Here is a 20,582-nt window from a genome sequence, read left to right on the forward strand (position 1 = left end):
ATAGACCTATCAGATAGTACACTGTGTCTAGGCCTAGTTCACACAACCTAAAACAACTCTTACAAGCATTGATATAATACATTATTTTGATATTTTAGTGATTGCTAAAATGTATGCATTTTTTTCTTCAGAACTGTTGTCAAATTTACTATCAATACAAATGCTTTCTGTATGCATGTATTTTATTTAATAGCATAAAGACTGTAAATGTGGCTTTTAAAGGGGGCAATATGCATTTGCAACTTCCTTTTTGGACTTTTAAATTCATGATATTGTAGGAAACGGGCAAACGGCAGGGAAGCAAACCCGGGTCACTGGTGTGAAAGGCAAACACCCTGCGCATCGCACGAATAGTTACCCCAGTTGTGGGAATTGTATATCGAGCATCGCTACAATATAACCCATAGATTTTTTTGAAGACTTTAACTTATACATGCCTCTTGAACTGCCGGACCCTATCAGAAACCAACATATTATCTTGTTTTACTCCAATGTTTGCAAACAATGCAATTGTAAACAAACACTGTATAGCCTCAAAACATGGTATATACTATAAATTGTATATTGTGTATGGTAAGTAAGTCCTTGCATCCATAGCTGTCAATGAATTTGAATGGTTACTGGTTACATTTCTCCAGAAACATCCCTCAGCTATTTACCTAAACAGCGGCGCGGTTTTGCTTTAAATCGCAGATTGCCGCTTTAAAATTGTTAACACAGCCTAACTGTGACCAGAAGCACAGAAAGAGAACATAATTTCCCACAATTCAATATAAACGGTACGTCCGGGTGCAACGAACCTGAAGCAAACTCGCGCGACTGACTTCTAGATCACCGGGACAGCCTTCTGGTGAAAGTACTTCATCCAGTTCATTTGGAATCAAGATCTGGTAAACCTCGAACCACTAGGGTAGACATTTTGCGGGCCTGTATCTACCGCCTTCACACACAGCATCCGCGAACACTACACTCGAGCTCATACAGTGAAACATTGCACGTAAGTACTGTAGCTAATGTTGCTATTTAGATTTAATCCCGAGCGAACCCCTGTGCAAAGCTATCGTTATATGCAACATTGTAACGTGCTGCAAGGACGCTGCTGTTGCATGCTCGATTGATTTGATCGTGAGACATTTTTGGTTAATTCAGGCCTACCTATCTAGAAAATGTGTACTATAATAACGCAACGAGCTGTGCAATAATTCGAGCGAAACAGTCCAATATTGCGAATGAAAATAGTGAACAGAACAGAACAATGACTCATTTGCATATTCGATGATCACGTGGACAACGTTTGGATAAGGTGAAAATAATATTGGCAAATAATATACTGGTTTTATTGCTTTAAAAACAGTATATTATTTGCCTATATTATTTTCACCTTCTCATAATTCAAACAACCACCACCATTACCAGTAGTTCTTTCATACAGGTTCACTTCTTATTTGGGGAAACGGTAGCTAGGCAAAATTTTCTTCGCACCACATGACAATTTGTAGAATTGCAAGAACGAAGCTATAAACCTGCAATATTCTCCCCACCAACAAGAGGGGTGTGAACTATTTGTGTCATGAACAGTGCTTATGCGTACGCGCGCTGGAAGGGGGGTCCGAGTGAAAACATTTGGGAACCCCTGATTATTATGGATAAGAGCGAGAATTTTTTTATTTGTCAAATGGTTGTCAAGCATCGATCATGTCACCAGAATAGGACACTCGATATTTTTGGAAAAGTAGGGTCAAGATCACCGTGGATTTTCACCAAATCAAATTTATAATTTATTTAATCTGTAGCCTAATAAACTGAATGGTTTCCCAAGTCGTAGTGGGAGGAACACAACATATAAACTCGTGACTCCAAATTTACTATGATATGATGGTGGTTGTATCGATATTTGCGCATAAAGGCGTTTCCAGCGCCATTTCTGGCATAATTAATTTGACCAGCATTTAAACATCCCACCATTTTGAACCAACAAATGATCCGTCGGCATTTATAAAATAGTGCCGAAACTTCCTGTTTACATGACAGCTGTCGTGATTTATTTTTATACAGTTGACTTTACTCTCATAAAAACTGTCTGTAAAATGTTTTATAGTGTAGCTATTTTTCTAAGCTGGAAAATGTTCAGTGTAAATGTTATAGATATCTGCATATTATCAACCCAAGATGTCTACAGTATGAGGTATCCCAACCGGCCGGTAGATGGCGTTATTATTCCTTATACGTCGTTTGCCTTCTGCTTCCAACTGGAATGTACGCAGCCTGCTATACACTCATGACCCGCGGCGACCGGCTCGTACATTAAACATCCTCCATTCAGGCTGCAAGGGCGTCGGTTTCTGCCTTAACGAGCTTTAACGGCGAGCCGCCTGAAAAAAAACGACATGCGTACTGTCTCAATAAAACAACTTTCCACCAGGCTTGTAGATTGGCTAATGCTACTTCCTGATGCTGCACATAAAGATGAATGAAAACAGAAAGTAGCTTTTTGGTCTTAAGGTTAGATATAAGGTTAGCAATGTGGTTACGGTTAGAATCACATTTTTGTAAGAAGAACGATTGTAGAAATATACCTGATTTATGACTTTTTGGCTGCGGTAACTAGTAACGACCTTCAGCCAGACTGCTACAACCTGATTAGCTGAACATCAGGAAGTAGCATTTTTGGTGGGAAATTGTGTTTTATTATGACAGTTGTTGCAGTCCAAACACTTAAAAGACACACCCTGCCCACTCAGCCCTCAAATTAAGTGGACACTTTAGTTATTAATACTTATTTCCAAGTGAAAAAGGTCTTAGGAACATATGAATTTAAAAAAAAAAATCAGTTTTCATATGCTCTTAAAATAGCAGATACCCTTTTATTTAAATTATTATTTAGAATTTTATTTCTCAGAATAGTTCCTGATTACACTAAAGAGGGTTTTTAGTCTCTCTTACTACAAAGAACCCTTGGTTTGGTCTTGAACATAATATTCTGTTGAGTTGAATTTAAAAAGCCGAATAACATCTAGCTCAGAGTTTATGGAATAAGCTATTTTCACTTTAAGTTGACTTAAATGGTGCAGATCTCGGTTCCTTATCACTTACTTTCACTGCTCCTACGTTTGACTCATCCTACTACAGTTTATACTTTTATATAATCTTTGTTGTTTTGTCTTTGTCTATAGTTTCTCTTAATGTTAGTGGGTTACAAAACAATGTGAAGCACAAGGCCTTATTTTTATTTGCTAAACAATTTCGAACAGATTTCTGCTTTTTTCAAGAGTCTCACTCAATTTTGGCTCATGCCAACTTCTGGAGGTCACAGTGGGGCAACGATATTTGGCTTTCCCATGGATCTGAACGCTCCGCTGGTGTCACTGCAATGAAAAATACCTTTGGTGGTAATATTCTACACTTGGAATGTGACCCCTTCGGTCACTTTATTGGTCTTGTGATCAGTTACAATGACATTAAGCTCATTACTGTAAACTTCTACAGGTACAACACCAAACATTAGAATGATGAGTTGCTTGAATCTATAGAGAAACATATATTTCATTGGTTATGTAAATTTCTGAATTCGTTATTATTGATAGTAGGGGACTATAACATTTACTATAGATAATTCAATTGATAGATGGCCCCCAGGTAGGCCAAGCAATTCGAATACTTTTTATGGAATAGTTTGATCTTACTGATATATGGAGAGAGAGGTTTCCTGCCGACAGATCATTCACTTGGAGTAACAAAACAGGTTCCAGGCAATCCAGAATAGATTTTTGGCTTATATCCAAATGTATTGATAGTGAGTGTGTTACTACACATATTTGTACTACTCCCCTCACAGACCACAGGGCCATTTACATTGATATCAGAATATTAACCCCTGATACTAACCTTGGTAGAGCATCATACTGGAAGCTCAATCGCTCGTTAATAAATAATGATCTACACTGCTCAAAAAAATAAAGGGAACACTCAAACAACACAATGTAACTCCAAGTCAATCACACTTCTGTGAAATCAAACTGTCCACTTAGGAAGCAACACTGATTGACAATAAATTTCACATGCTGTTGTGCAAATGGAATAGACAACAGGTGGAAATTATAGGCAATTAGCAAGACACCCCCAATAAAGGAGTGGTTCTGCAGGTGGGGACCACCGACCACTTCTCAGTTCCTATGCTTCCTGGCTGATGTTTTGGTCACTTTTGAATGCTGGCGGTGCTTTCACTCTGGTGGTAGCATGAGAAGGAGTCTACAACCCACACAAGTGGCTCAGGTAGTGCAGCTTATCCAGGATGGCACATCAATGCGAGCTGTAGCAAGAAGGTTTGCTGTATCTGTCAGCGTAGTGTCCAGAGCATGGAGGCGTTACCAGGAGACAACCCAGCAGCAGGACCATTACCTCCGCCTTTGTGCAAGGAGGAGCACTGCCAGAGCCCTGCAAAAGGACCTCCAGCAGGCCACAAATGTGCATGTGTCTGCTCAAACGGTCAGAAACAGACTCTATGAGGGCCAGACGTCCACAGGTGGGGGTTGTGCTTACAGCCCAACACCGTGCAGGACGTTTGGTATTTGCCAGAGAGCACCAAGATTGGCTAATTCGCCACTGGCGCCCTGTGCTCTTCAGATGAAAGCTGGTTCACACTGAGCACATGACAGACGTGACAGAGTCTGGAGACGCCGTGGAGAACGTTCTGCTGCCTGCAACATCCTCCAGCATGACCGGTTTGGCGGTGGGTCAGTCATGGTGTGGGGTGGCATTTCTTTAGGGGGCTGCACAGCCCTCCATGTGCTCGCCAGAGGTAGCCTGACTGCCATTAGGTACCGAGATGAGATCCTCAGAACCCTTGTGAGACCATATGCTGGTGCGGTTGGCCCTGGGTTCCTCCTAATGCAAGACAATGCTAGACCTCATGTGGCTGGAGTGTGTCAGCAGTTCCTGCAAGAGGAAGGCATTGATGCTATGGACTGGCCCGCCCGTTCCCCAGACCTGAATCCAATTGAGCACATCTGGGACATCATGTCTCGCTCCATCCACCAATGCCACGTTGCACCACAGACTGTCCAGGAGTTAGCGGATGCTTTAGTCCAGGTCTGCGAGGAGATCCCTCAGGAGACCATCCGCCACCTCATCAACAGCATGCCCAGGCGTTGTAGGGAGGTCATACAGGCACGTGGAGGCCACACACACTACTGAGCCTCATTTGGACTTGTTTTAAGGACATTACATCAAAGTTGGATCAGCCTGTAGTGTGGTTTTCCACTTTAATTTTGAGTGTGACTCCAAATCCAGACCTCCATGGGTTGATAAATTTGATTTCCATTGATCATTTTTGTGTGATTCTGTTGTCAGCACATTCAACTACGTAAAGAAAAAAGTATTTAATAAGAATATTTCATTAATTCCGATCTAGGATGTGTTATTTTTAATGTTCCCTTTATTTTTTTGAGCAGTGTAGTTACGTTTGAGGTTAAAGATCTGCTTTCACACTTTTGGGAAAGGGCTTGTGAAGAAAAAATCTTATTGCAAGAACTGGGAGCTCTTTAAATTTGAGGTGTCCGAATACCTTAGAAAATATGGTAGTAATCTTACTAAGACCAGAAGAGCTGAGGAGGAAAAGGTGATCATTAAGATAACTTCCCTTTCTCAGAGGTCCCCAGCCGACCTCTCGGGGGAGGAGAAGATGGAACTGATTAAGTTACCAAATAAACTGGATAATATTAATAGATTCAAAGCAGAAGGGGCCTTTATTAGATCTAGGAAAAATGGATTGAGGAGGGAGAACAGAATTCATCCTGTTTCTTTAGACTTGACAAATTTCACTCTACAAATAACACTATCCATAATTTAAACATTGATGGTGTTAAAATTAATCGCTAAATACTGTAGCAGTTTTTACAGAAAATTGTATAGCTCTACGTACTGTCAGGAATCCACAGATATGTTTTTTGAATCACTGAATAATGTTCTCTATCAGTGACATAGGATCTAAACAGTGTGATGAACCCATCAAAGTTGAAGAGATTATGGAATCCTATCAAACCTTTAAAATACAATAAATCACCAGGTGTTGATGGAATTACATCAGAATTTTACTAATTATTTTCTGAACAAGTAGCTCCCTTCCTATTTGAAGTCTTTTTAGAGAGTATTAAAAACAATGTTCTCCCTCCTACAATGAGTTAATAACACTGATACCTAAGCCTAAAAAAGAAGTGCTGCTCATCGATAACTGGTGTTCAATTTGTCTTCATAATAATGACTATAAGATATTAGCCTTACTACTTTCAAAAATAATTAAAGAAGTCCTGGATGCAATCATTGATGAAACGGTCTGGCTTTATGAGGAACAGACATATTTCTAACAATGTCAGACTAGTATTAGACATACTTGACTACTCAGACCTAATAACTGAGGATAGCTTCATATGATTTTTTAGATTTTTATAAAGCATTTGACACAGAGCGTCAGTTCCTCTTCCACTCCCTTGAGAGACTTGGCTTTGGGTATTTTTTTTCTGTAAGTCTATTAAGAGACTCTATACAAATGGTAACAGCTCTATCAAATTGAAATATGGCACCTCACCTAGATTTGAGTTAAAGAGAGGAATTAGGCAAAGTTGTCCTATCTCTCCGTACCTGTTTTTATTAATCACCCAACTTCTTACAAATTCTTTAAATAACAGTCCTGTACATGGTATTTCCATAGCTGGTAAAGACATTATTATAAGCCAGCTGGTTGATACTATACTTTTTCTGAAAGACCCTAACCAAATTCCCATAGTGATCAATGTGATACAATCCTTTTCAAAAACATTAATACATGTGAACTCATAGCTGTCAAAGATTGTGACACCTTCATATTATGGTATTCAAGTAAAAGAAGAACTGACATTATTTAGGCATAACCATTACAAATGATCAGAAGTCTAGAGGCTTAGTACATTTTAACCCTCTTATTTTAAAAAACCCAGAAGAAGCTAAATCAATGGCTACAGAGGGACTCATCTTTAAAAGGAAGAGACCTTCAGCCTTGGTTATTAGGAATCTCTAGTCCAACATATGGCACTCTATCTTTTTATCTTGAAGGTAAAATAACCAAGGAGATAGACCAGATGCTTTTCAACTTTCTGTGGAGAAACCATACCCATTACATTAGGGAAACTGTTGTAATGAACACATAACATTTTCTGGACTTTACTACCTTAAATAATACTTAAGATCAATTGAATAAAACAATTCCTAAGAAGACTCACTTCTATGTGGAATTTTATTCCTCATCATGTCTTCTCTACTTTTGATGGCCTTATCTTCATGTTGGTTTGCAATTATAATATTGACAAAGTTCCAGTGAAACTTTCTGCTTTTCATCGGCAGGGTTTCTTGCCATGGTCCTTAATGTCTAAGCATAACTTTTCTCCACACATATATTATATATGGAATAATCGGGATATATTGTATAAAAATACTTCTTTGTTTTTAGAATATTGGTTCTGAAATAATATCCTATTGGTGAGCCAACTGGTAAATGCAGAGGGTCTTTTACTCAGTTATAAAGGATTCTTATCACTTTACAAGGTCCCTGTAACACCTAAAGATTTGCAATTGTTTTAGATGCCATTCCCTCAGGTATTTCTTCATTATTCAGGAATGTGTCAAGACCTGACCCTCAGAGCCTACCTTCCGTTGACCCTGTTGACTCATCAGTAGGAAAGATTTGTTTCTCTATTGGTCCGTTCAACAACAGAGCGATACAAACCCTGTTTCAGCAGGATATTGTATCTATACCTTATGTCATGCCTTATTGGAATGGATTTATTGATAATATCTTTTGGAAAAAAGTTTGGATGTTGCCACACACACACCTACTTGTTAACAAAATTAAGGAAGTTTCCTTTAAAATTATTCATAAATATTATCCTGCCAACCACTATATGAAGAAGTTTAAGGAAAACATCAACTCAAATTGCTCTTTTTGACTACCCAGAAACAGTGTTGTATCTTTTTTTTGTATTCATGTAAGAACTGTGGCAAGACATCAGTAGATTTATAATTGAAACATTTTGTTTATGAAGATCTTACACTATTGTGGAGAGATGTACTGCTTAGATTCTTTACCTACAATAGAAATAAGCTGAAACATTTTTGTGTAATTAATTTAATTATACTTTTGGCCAAATTTCATATTCACAAATGTAAATTTACAAACACAACACTACCTTTTCTTACCTTACAAAAAGAAATTGAACTGTATATGAAGACAATTACATCCTCTACTAACAAAATAGCTGTAAGAATAATAAGTATGTATGTCCCTTAAGGTCCTTGTGTAATATAATATTGTACCCCCTAGCCCAATTGTCCTTTTTCTATATTATTTATATAGACTTGTGTTCCCACATGTACTTCCTGTTTTGATGAGTTGTTAATTTAAAAAAATTAAAGGAAGGATTTTTAAATGGATCACCTTTTTTTGTGTGAATTTTTACCCCTTTTTCTCCCCAATTTCGTGGTATCCAATTGTTGTAGTAGCTACTATCTTGTCTCATCACTACAACTCCCGTACGGGCTCGGGAGAGACGAAGGTTGAAAGTCATGCGTCCTCCGATACACAACCAGCCGCACTGCTTCTTAACACAGCGCACATCCAACCTGGAAGCTAGCCGCACCAATGTGCCGGAGGAAACACCATGCACCTGGCAACCCGTCCCGCCACAGGAGTCGCTGGTGCGCGATGAGACAAGGACATCCCTACCGGCCAAGCCCTCCCTAACCCGGACGACGCTAGGCCAATTGTGCGTCGCCCCACGGACCTCCCAGTCGCGGCCGGTTACGAACCCAGAGTCTCTGGGCGCGAACCCAGAGTCTCTGATGGCACAGCTGGTGCTGCATTACAGCGCCCTCAACCACTGCGCCACCCGGGAGGCCCTTAAATGGATCACCCTTGGCCGGAAATTCGTCACTCGTTCATCCGCGATGATTGTGTTTTAATTTGTGGGTGCTTTATATGCGCCACAGTCAATTGAGTGACTGTCTACTTATATTAAATATATAATAGCTCACAAACTAACGTTAACCTGCTTAGCTGGAACTTCTGAAGAATGAAAATGTTTTATTTCTACAATTTCCAAAAGATAACCAAACAAAAATATATTTACTCTTTACGTAGTAACGTTAGCAAAATTTCGAACTTATTTGCATTCGTTTTTACTTACACTTGTATGTTGACATCTCCATTGACGTTAAGTTTTCTCAGACTTTTCTTAGCGGATGTACAGTCGTCGCGAATTGAATTATGGGAAGTTTCAGGCCAGGAGTGAACATAATTATATACTCGCAAAAGCCGACTAAAAACAAGGGCTGAGGGGCTTACGTATCCAAGCAAGGGAAGTTTGCAAATCATTTCCCCAAAGTGCATAAGGCAGGTCTTTTTAAGTGTTTGGACTGTAGTCCTCAACTTAAGTGTATTTTCCCAGGTTTTTTTTTCTCCCCGGCGGCTCGCCGTTAAAGCTAGTTAAGAAGGAAAGCAACGCACCTTGCAACATGAATGGAGGATGTTTTTTGTATGAACCGGTCGCCAGGGAACACGGGTGTATAGCTGGCTGCATACTTTCCAGTTGGACACAGATGACAAACGACATAAAATGAATAGCTGCTGCTGGCGCTATTATTTGGCGCTTCTTATTTACAATGACGGCCTACCCAGCCAAACCCTCCCCTAACCTGGACGACTCTGGGCCAATTGTGCACTGTCCTATGGGACTGGTTGTGATACAGCCTGGAATCGAACCAGGGTCTGTAGTGACGCCTCTAGCACTGAGATGCAGTGCCTTAGACTCCTGCGCCACTCGGGAGACAAAACACTATGATTGAACAAAATCATGCAGATTGTAATGTAGATTTATTTGAAAACATTGTATGAAGTTCTATGGAAGGATGGTATTTATTCAGCTATTGCATCCCTCCTTTTCCAGGATGCCCAAGTCAAAGGAAGTTCTGTCCTCAAGCTCTGGCAGTGGCAGTGGCAGTGACTCCAACAGTGAAGCTGAGACCAAGGTAAATGTGACTCTAATCCCCCCCTCACACAGCCATAGAGTAAAGACAGCCTCTTGTGACTGTTTTGTAGTTCAGTCAATAAAATAAAAAAGGACACAAATATTTCAAAATGCTCAGACGGGTTCAATATGGAAGCTGTGTTTTTATATAGTACTTATGGTGCTGATGTCCATATTGTTATCAGAAGGTTAATGTTGCACTTTCAAAACAAATGTTTATACATATTTATGTGACGTATTGAAATGAACCCCTGTTGTAGTCCAAGAAGAGAAAGCAGGCAGCACCAGAGAAACCAGCAGCTAAGAAACCGAAAGGGGGAGAGAGTTCCAAGCCGGGTGGAACCTCCAAGGGAAGTCGCAACCAGGACAAGGATGACAACAAGTTCCAGGTAAGCAGTGAAGAACAGTGTTAGTCTGTCCCCAGTACAAAAGATGCAACATTACCTGCATGTCGATATGGTTTTGTCTCTACGTTACTTTTTTTATTTTAGATTGGGAAGATGCGGTACGTGAGCGTTCGTGAATTCAAAGGTAAATGTCTGATCGACATCCGTGAGTACTGGATGGATCAGGAGGGGGAGATGAAGCCTGGCAGGAAAGGTAAGAAACCTGTCATTGGGGTATGAAACCTACTACATGGCCCCTTGTGCCTCATTTATAACCGTTGCGTAAATTGAACACCAAATATCTGCGCCATGTCTGAAAAGACTGCGCACGCTCAAAAATATTGAGATGTATTCACTTGGATCACACTATACATGCATGTTTCCTGTTATAGTTCAGACTTGTCATAAAACTACGTGCGTGAATGAGAATTCTAACTCTGCCTGAAATACACCCATTCATCTTTTATTGTGACAATAACACCCTTATTTGCTGTATACTTTGGAAGTATTGGAATCAGGCCAAGAGAGTATCTCAAGAAAATAGCAACGGCGAACATAATCAAATATCTTTGGAGGTGTTGGCCAGTTTTCTTTTTCTTGCGAAAATTGTGTGGACCTGTAAACGGGTTTGAATTCAATGTTTTGCAATAACTTTTCCCCGAAAAAAGATTTTCTGCACTGCCTGCAAATTCTTGTCTACTCTGGGAAAAGGAAAACTACAGTGTCGGCCTGCTGATAAAGGTCAACAAGAAGTATCAGTAAATAAATGATTTTGATTCGATATCATGACTGTGTAAACAAGGGACTGCTCATTTTGCTGGTTATTTTGGTAGCCTTCGATATAAAATATCAACTGTCTGTTCACACATTGAATTCTATTGTATGTTATAAACTGCACCACCATGCAGATCCATAGAGCATAAACTTGGAATTATAAGCGCCTATCTAATAGGCCCAATTAAATGAGGGGTGCATGGTAATTTGGTGTATGGCTACTTCGGGAATGTTAACTTATCATGTCCAGAAAATGTGAGGAATGTATTCTGCAATGGTTATGATATACAGTATTATGTTTATAAATTAAATATTGCTTATTTGAGAAATTTGACATTACAGTATTCAGATGTAGCCTGCAAATAATCAATGGAAAAAATTAACTATCTGTTCTACCGTTAAACTGCTCTTCGGATCAGATCTCATAGAGCAAAATACTTGAAATAGCATATCTATTTACTACTGTGAAGTAGGTCCAATTAAATGAGATGGGACGAATTCTAGCCTATTCTAACTTGTTGTAGGCCTATAGGCTATTTTGCAAGTATGAAAAGGTGAGGAATTTATAATGCAATGATTGTGGAAATTTAAATATATAATAGGAAGTAGATGCCTATTTCTAATTATTTTAGAAGGCAAAGATTAAATACATTGATTTTCGTTCTTCTCAAAAATGGCAACTTATTTCATCTTGTTATTATATTTAGCTAGCTGTTGCTATGAGTATGAGTGTCATCATATATTCCCCAAAGCTACTAGGCTACTTTTGCCTTCGTGCAATGAAATACTTCAACCACTAGAAACTATCCGTACGCATGGTCTAAAGTTTACGGGAGGATAAGCACATTCTCACGTCAAGTTCAGTTTTTAGAAATGACAACTTTTGCATGAACTGGTGCGCACATGTTTTGGGGCACATTTTGTCTTTACATAGTGTTTTATAAATGAGTCACCTGGCCCCTGAACCAACAGCCATGCTGTTGCTATACAAACATATAGATTGATGAATCATTGGTTTTATCGGCATTTTGGTGCTTCAACCAACAAGGATATATATTTGTTTATTCATGATTTGTAAACTGCTAGGTATGAACTAATTGACTGTCTATTATAAACTCATTAAGTCAAGTTGCATTTCAATATGGGTATTTTATACTTTCATTTCTAAAGGGGCAATCAGCAGTTGAAACAATAACAAAGCCACCCCGACCCTGTTTTGGTAAAAAGCTTAGTGATGGGGCTGGAGAAATGTAACAGCTCTCAAATTCATAGACCGAGCTGTACAGTCGTGGCCAAAAGTATGATAGCAATTTGCAGATACTCCAGAATGATATGAAGAGTGATCAGATGAATTGTAAATAATTGCGAAGTCCCTATTTGCCATGCAAATGTACTGAATCCCCCAAAAACATTTCCACTGCATTTCAGCCCTGCCACAGAAGGACCAGCTGACATCATGTCAGTGATTCTCTCGTTAACACGGGTGTGAGTGTTGACAAGGACAAGGCTGGAGATCACATTCATTCACACCTGCCTGCTGCCATTCCTGAGCAAGTTCTGTACTGGTGGTGCCCCGATCCCACAGCTGAATCAACTTTAGGAGACGGTCCTGGCACTTGCTGGACTTTCTTGGGTGCCCTGAAGCCTTCTTCACAACAATTGAACCGCTCTCCTTGAAGTTCTTGATGATCCGATAAATGGTTGATTTAGGTGCAATCTTACTGGCAGCAATATCCTTGCCTGTGAAGCCCTTTTTGTGCAAAGCAATGATGACGGCACGTGTTTCCTTGCAGGTAACCATGGTTGACAGAGGACGAACAATGAAACGAGAAACAATTCCAAGCACCACCCTCCTTTTGAAGCTTCCAGTCTGTTATTCAAACTCAATCAGCATGACCGAGTGATCTCCAGCCTTGTCCTCGTGAACACTCACACCTGTGTTAACGAGATAATCACTGACATGATGTCAGCTGGTCCTTCTGTGGCAAAGCTGAAATGCAGTGGAAATGTTTTTTGGGGTTTCGGTTCATTTGCATTGCAAAGAGTGACTTTGCAATTCATCTGATTACTCTTCATAACATTCTGGAGTATATGCAAATTGCCATAATACAAACTGAGGCAGCAGACTTTGTGAAAATTAACATTTGTGTCATTCTCAACTTCTGGCCACGACTGTACAGTGCTTACCCAGATTTCATGTTTGACATAAAGCCCAGTGATGCTACTCTCCGCATTCTATAACTGAACCTAGATCAGTGGACCTGCCTCTGTCTAACTTGTCTCTGGTCTGTCCCAAGGTATTTCACTGATACTAGATCAATTTACTAACCACTCTCTGACTGGTCTCTGCTCTGTCCACAGGTATCTCACTGAACCCAGAACAGTGGAACCAGCTAAAAGATCAGATCTCTGAGATAGACGACGCCGTGAAGGCTATATAGAAGGGAGGCCTCTGGCTGCCTGGGATTTACAATCCACAACCTTACATTCTGTTTTTGTTATCTTTACAACTTTTTTTAAATATAATCTTAGTGAAATGTTTTTAAAGGAAGAGACCAACATTTTTAAAGTAATTACCAAGACAACATTGTGTATATTTTAAGCTAAGTTTCTGTTGACTTGTGCTGTGTTTTGAAAAACCCAACATATGTTATGTTTGTTGAGTGATTCTGATGTAGTGAAAGGTGTGTGTGTGTGTGTGTGTGTGTGTGTGTGTGTGTGAGAGAGAGATTGGGTTTGCTCTAATAAGTAATTAATAAAAGCCATTTAAAGGGACAAAACATATTGTACGCTTATTTTTGTATTCGTAGTATCACTAATAACCCATGAACATAAGTTACATTACTAGCACTGAGGTGGTTTGCCCTAGTCGGAAGCCCACTGTGTGCAGTTCACCCTACACTATCAACTCAAACATAAATATCACTGTCCTATCTACCTCTGATAAGCATTCCAGTAAAGCAATAAAAATAGCCAACATTAACATACGTAGCCCAAGGAACAAGGTTAAGGAAATCAATAATTGCTAGTAACAGAACATTTATGTGTGTAAAATTCTTAATGAATGTGACATTAATCAAGCTGTCCACTCAAAAGGAAGCTTCAAGCTGCAACATGGTTCAGGTTATCAGTCAACCTACCAGGGTATTTAGACCGGCATAGGAAGGAAATCAAAGTTCACATCTTTACTAATGCTGTAGAAATCTGCTCTAAAGCAGTATCCCAATCCATTAGATGTAGAGCTCATAATATAGTAGCCATGTCTAGGAAAACCAAAGTTCCAAAGGCTGGGCCTAATATAGTGTATAAGAGGTCATACAATAAGTTTTGTAGTGATTTCTATGTTGTAAAGAATATTTTCTGGTCTATGGTGTGTAATGAGGAGCAACCAGAGGCTACACTTGATACATTTATGAAGTTGCTTATTCCAGTAACTAATAAGCATGCACCCATTAAGAAAATAAGTTGCTGAATGTCAAACGTACTGTACATTGAGAAATCATGTGACTAAACTAAGCAAAAAGAATTAACTACACTATGAAACAACTAAATTATATAAAGAATAATAGTAAAAAGCTTTGGATCACCTTAAATTCAGGTCCATCCTTCATTGACTCCGATGACTCATTCATCACAAAACCCACGGATATTGCCAACAACTTTTTTTATTGGTAAGATTAGCTACTGTAAGGCATGACATGCCAACAAACCTACACATTCATAACTGACCACATTATGAAACACCATAAGCATTGTAATTTTTAATTCCGTAATGTGAGTGTGGATGAGATTAAACATATTGTCTATCAACAATGACAAGCCACCTGAGTCTGACAGCTTGGATGGAACATGACTGAGGGTTATAGGGTAATATATTGCCACACCTATTCACCATCTCTTCAAAGCCTACAGGAAAGTCTTTGCCCTCATTCTGCTACCCAAGAAGAGCAAAGCACTCTTTACTGGCTCAAACAGCCACCCAATCAGGCTGCTACCAACTCTTAGTACATTTTTGGAAAAAAATGTGTTTGACCAGATACAATGCTATTTCACAGTAAATAAATTCAGCATGATTATAGGGAGTGGCACACATGTTCAGCACTTACACAAATGACTGATGATTGGGTGAAAGAAATTGATAATAAGAAGCTTGTGAGAGCTGTTTTGTTAGACCAGTTCAGCTTTTGACATTATCGATAATAATCTGCTGCTGGAAATAAGTATGTATTATGGCTTTACATCCCCTGCCATATTGTGGATTGAGAGTTACCTGTCTAACAGAACACAGAAGGTGTTCTTTAATGGAAGCTTCTCCAACATAATCCAGGTAGTGTCGGGCATTCCTCAGGGCAGTTATCTAGGCCCCTTACTTTTTTCAATCTTTACAAATTACCTGCCTCTGGCACTGAGTAAACCCTGTGTATATATATGCTGATAACTCACCATTATACACGTCAGCTAACATAGCAAGTGAAATCACTGCAACATTTAACAAAGAGCTGCAGTCAGTTTTAGAATGGGTGGCAAGTAATAAGATAGTACTAAATATTTCAAAAACTGAAGCATTGTATTTGGGACAAACCATTCACTGAACCCTAAACCTCAACCAAATCTTGTAATCAATAAGGTGGAAATTGGATCGTAAACTGTCATGGTCAAAACACATTGATGCAATGGTAGCTAAGTTCGGGATAGGTCTGTCCATAATAAAGTGCTACTCTGCTTTCTGGACATTGCTATCAACAAAACAAGTCCAACAGGCCCTAGTTTTGTCGCACCTGGACCACTAATTAGTCATATGGTCAAGTGCCACAAAGAGAGACATAGGCAAATTACAGTTGGCCCAGAACAGAGCAGCAGAGCTGGTCCCTTAAATGTACACAGCACTAGAGGTTGGTGGCACCTTAATTGGGGAGGACAGGTTCCTGGTAATGGCTGAAGCAGAATTAGTGGAATGGTATCAAATACATCAAACACATGATTTCCATGTGTTTGATGCCATTCCATTAACTCCAGCCATTCCAGCCATTATTATGATCCATCCTCCCCTCAGCAGCCTCCTTTGGTACATCAGTAACATGCATGCCAATCTCTCCTGGTTTAAAGTAAAGGTGAGATTGACTGAATGTTACTTTTTATTGAATTTTTAACTTTAGTTTATGTAGTAAATATTTTCTTAACTCTGTTTATTGAACTGCATTGTTGGCTAAGGGCTTGTAAGTAAGTATTTGGCTCGTGTGACAAATAACATTTGATTTGATTAGAGCTGAGCTGTCTGTTCAAAGGACTTGCACACAGCTCAGACTCCCATGCATACGCCCACAAGACATGACACCAAGGGTCTCTACATGCGGCAGGGTAGCCTAGTGGTAGCCTAGTTAAATAAAGGTTTTTAAAAATGGTTCCGAAGTCCAGAACAGACTGCGAGAAACTCATAGTACTACACAGAGCCATGACTACATGGAACTATATTTCACATCAAGTAGCTCATGCAAACAGTAAAATCAGATAAAAAAGCAGATAAAACTACACGTTATGGAACGACACAGACTGTAAAGAGATACAGTGCCTTGCGAAAGTTTTCGGCCCCCTTGAACTTTGTGACCTTTTGCCACATTTCAGGCTTCAAACATAAAGATATAAAACTGTATTTTTTTGTGAAGAATCAACAACAAGTGGGACACAATCATGAAGTGGAACAACATTTATTGGATATTTTAAACTTTTTTAACAAATCAAAAACTGAAAAATTGGGCGTGCAAAATTATTCAGCCCCTTTACTTTCAGTACAGCAAACTCTCTCCAGAAGTTCAGTGAGGATCTCTGAATGATCCAATGTTGACCTAAATGACTAATGATGATAAATACAATCCACCTGTGTGTAATCAAGTCTCTGTATAAATGCACCTGCATTGTGATAGTCTCAGAGGTCCGTTAAAAGCTCAGAGAGCATCATGAAGAACAAGGAACACACCAGGCAGGTCCGAGATACTGTTGTGAAGAAGTTCAAAGCCGGATTTGGATACAAAAGATTTCCCAAGCTTTAAACATCCCAAGGACACTGTGCAAGTGATAATATTGAAATGGAAGGAGTATCAGACCACTGCAAATCTACCAAGACCTGGCCGTCCCTCTAAACTTTCAGCTCATACAAGGAGAAGACTGATCAGAGATGCAGCCAAGAGGCCCATGATCACTCTGGATGAACTGCAGAGATCTACAGCTGAGGTGGGAGACTCTGTCCATAGGACAACAATCAGTCGTATATTGCACAAATCTGGCCTTTATGGAAGAGTGGCAAGAAGAAAGCCATTTCTTAAAGATATCCATAAAAAGTGTTGTTTAAAGTTTGCCACAAGCCACCTGGGAGACACACCAAACATGTGGAAGAAGGTGCTCTGGTCAGATGAAACCAAAATTGAACTTTTTGGCAACAATGCAAAACGTTATGTTTGGCGTAAAAGCAACACAGCCCATAACCCTGAACACACCATCCTCACTGTCAAACATGGTGGTGGCAGCATCATGATTTGGGCCTGCTTTTCTTCAGCAGGGACAGGGAAGATGGTTAAAATTGATGGAAAGATGGATGGAGCCAAATACAGGACCATTCTGGAAGAAAACCTGATGGAGTCTGCAAAAGACCTGAGACTGGGACGGAGATTTGTCTTCCAACAAGACAATGATCCAAAACATAAAGCAAAATCTACAATGGAATGGTTCAAAAATAAACATATCCAGGTGTTAGAATGGCCAAGTCAACGTCCAGACCTGAATCCAATCGAGAATCTGTGGAAAGAACTGAAAACTGCTGTTCACAAATGCTCTCCATCCAACCTCACTGAGCTCGAGCTGTTTTGCAAGGAGGAACGGGAAAAAATTTCAGTCTCTCGATGTGCAAAACTGATAGAGACATACCCCAAGTGACATACAGCTGTAAGCGCAGCAAAAGTTGGCGCTACAAAGTATTAACTTAAGGGGGCTGAATAATTTTGCACGCCCAATTTTTCAGTTTTTGATTTGTTAAAAAAGTTTGAAATATCCAATAAATGTCGTTCCACTTCATGATTGTGTCCCACTTGTTGTTGATTCTTCACAAAAAAATACAGTTTTATATCTTTATGTTTGAAGCCTGAAATGTGGCAAAAGGTCGCAAAGTTCAAGGGGGCCGAATACTTTCGCAAGGCACTGTATGTGACCAATACAATTTGATTTGATTTGAGGAAGAGAAGCTGATTCCTTGGCAGCAGCTAATGGGGATCCATAATATATTCAAATACTTCACTTCTCTATATCAAAACAAATCAAATTTTATTTGTCACATACACATGGTTAGCAGATGTTAATGCAAGTGTAACAAAATGCTTGTGCTTCTTGTTCCAACAATAACCAACGATTAATCTAACCTAACAATTCCACAACTACTACATTATACACACAAGTGTAAAGGGATGAAGAATATGTACATAAAGATATATAAATGAGTGATTGTACAGAACGGCATAGGCAAGATGCAGTAGATGGTATTGAGTAAAATATATACATATGAGATGAGTAATGTAGGGTATGTAAACATAAAAGTGGCATAGTTTAAAGTGGCTAGTAATACATAAAGATGGCAAGATGCAGTAGATGACATAGAGTATAGTATATACATATGCATATGAGATGAGTAATGTAAGGTAAGTGGCATTGTTTAAAGTGGCTAGTGATACATTTTTTTACATCAATTTCCTTCAATTCCCATTATTAAAGTGGTTGAAGTTGAGTCAGTATGTTGGCAGCAGCCACTCAATGTTAGTGGTTGCTGTTTAACAGTCTGATGGTCTTGAGATAGAAGCTGCGCCTTCTTCACAATGCTGTCTGTGTGGGTGAACTAATTCAGTTTGTCCGTGATCTGTACGCTGAGGAACTTAAAACTTACTACCCTCTCCACTACTGTCCTGTCGATGTGGATAGGGGGGTGCTCCCTCTGCTGTTTCCTGAAGTCCACAATCATCTCCTTTGTTTTGTAGATGTTGAGTGTGAGGTTATTTTACTGACACCACACTCCGAGGGCCCTCACCTCCTCCCTGTTGGCCGTCTCATCGTTGTTGGTAATCAAGTCTACCACTGTAGTGTCGTCCGCAAACTTGATGATTGAGTTGGAGGCGTGCATGGCCACGCAGTCGTGGGTGAACCGGGAGTACAGGAGAGGGCTCAGAATGCACCCTTGTGGGGCCCCAGTGTTGAGGATCAGCGGGGTGGAGATGTTGTTACCTACCCTCACCACCTGGGGGTGGTCTGTCAGGAAGTCCAGTACCCAGTTGCACAGGGCGGGGTCGAGACCCAGGGTCTCAAGCTTGATGACGAGTTTGGAGGGTACTATGGTGTTAAATGCTGAGCTGTAGTCGATGAACAGCATTCTCACATAGGTATATTCCTCTTGTCCAGATGGGTTAGGGCAGTGTGCAGTGTGGTTGCGATTGCATCGTCTGTGGACCTATTGGGGCGTTATGCAAATTGGAGTGGGTCTAGGGTGTCAGGTAAAGTGGAGGTGATATGGTCCTTGACTAGTCTCTCAAAGCACTTCATGATGTCGAAAGTGAGTGCTACGGGGTAGTAGTATTTTAGCTCAGTTACCTTAGCTTTCTTGGGAACAGGAACAATGGTGGCCCTCTTGAAGCATGTGGGAACAGCAGACTGGGATAAGGATTGATTGAATATGTCTGTAAACACACCAGCCAGCTGGTCTGCGCATGCTCTAAGGATGCGGGTGGTGATGCTGTCTGGGCCTGCAGCCTTGCGAGGGTTAACACGTTTAAATGTTTTACTCACTTCGGCTGCAGTGAAGGAGAATCCGCAGGTTTTGGTAGCAGGCCATGTCAGTGGCACTGTACTGTCCTCAAAGCGAGCAAAGAAGTTATTTAGTCTGTCTGGGAGCAAGACATCCTGGTCCGCGATGGGGCTGGTTTTCTATTTGTAATCCGTGATTGACTGTAGACCCTGCATCATACCTCTTGTGTCTGAGCCGTTGAATAGCGACTCTACTTTGTCTCTATACTGACGCTAAGCTTGTTTGATTGCCTTGCGGAGGGAATAGCTACACGGTTTGTATTCGGTCATGTTTCCGGTCACCTTGCCCTGGGTAAAGCAGTGGTTCGAGCTTTCAGTTCCGTGCGAATGCTGCCATCAATCCACGGTTTCTGGTTTGGGAATGTTTTAATAGTTGCTGTGGGTATGACATTGCAGATGCACTTCCTAATGAACTCGCTCACCGAATCAGCGTATTCGTCAATGTTGTTGTTGGACGCAATGCGGAACATATCCCAATCCATGTGATCAGCTTGCCAATGAGGATTTTTAACTGTTCTCCAGATATAACCTGATT

At 40.1% G+C, this 20,582-nt stretch overlaps 1 protein-coding gene across 1 annotated transcript; it reads left to right on the forward strand.

Moving 5' to 3' along the window:
- The first annotated feature begins 789 nt into the window (after positions 1-789).
- On the forward strand, positions 790-13,992 carry LOC135548167 (activated RNA polymerase II transcriptional coactivator p15-like). The gene is made up of 5 exons (XM_064977489.1): positions 790-997; positions 9,972-10,053; positions 10,313-10,441; positions 10,544-10,652; positions 13,574-13,992. The coding sequence occupies exons 2-5, from the start codon at positions 9,973-9,975 to the stop codon at positions 13,651-13,653; spliced, it is 399 nt and encodes a 132-aa protein (XP_064833561.1). The 5' UTR covers positions 790-997; position 9,972; the 3' UTR covers positions 13,654-13,992.
- Positions 13,993-20,582: the final 6,590 nt, after the last annotated feature.

This window comes from Oncorhynchus masou, chromosome 11 (genome assembly GCF_036934945.1).
Source record: "Oncorhynchus masou masou isolate Uvic2021 chromosome 11, UVic_Omas_1.1, whole genome shotgun sequence".
Classification (NCBI taxonomy): Eukaryota; Metazoa; Chordata; class Actinopteri; order Salmoniformes; family Salmonidae; genus Oncorhynchus; species Oncorhynchus masou.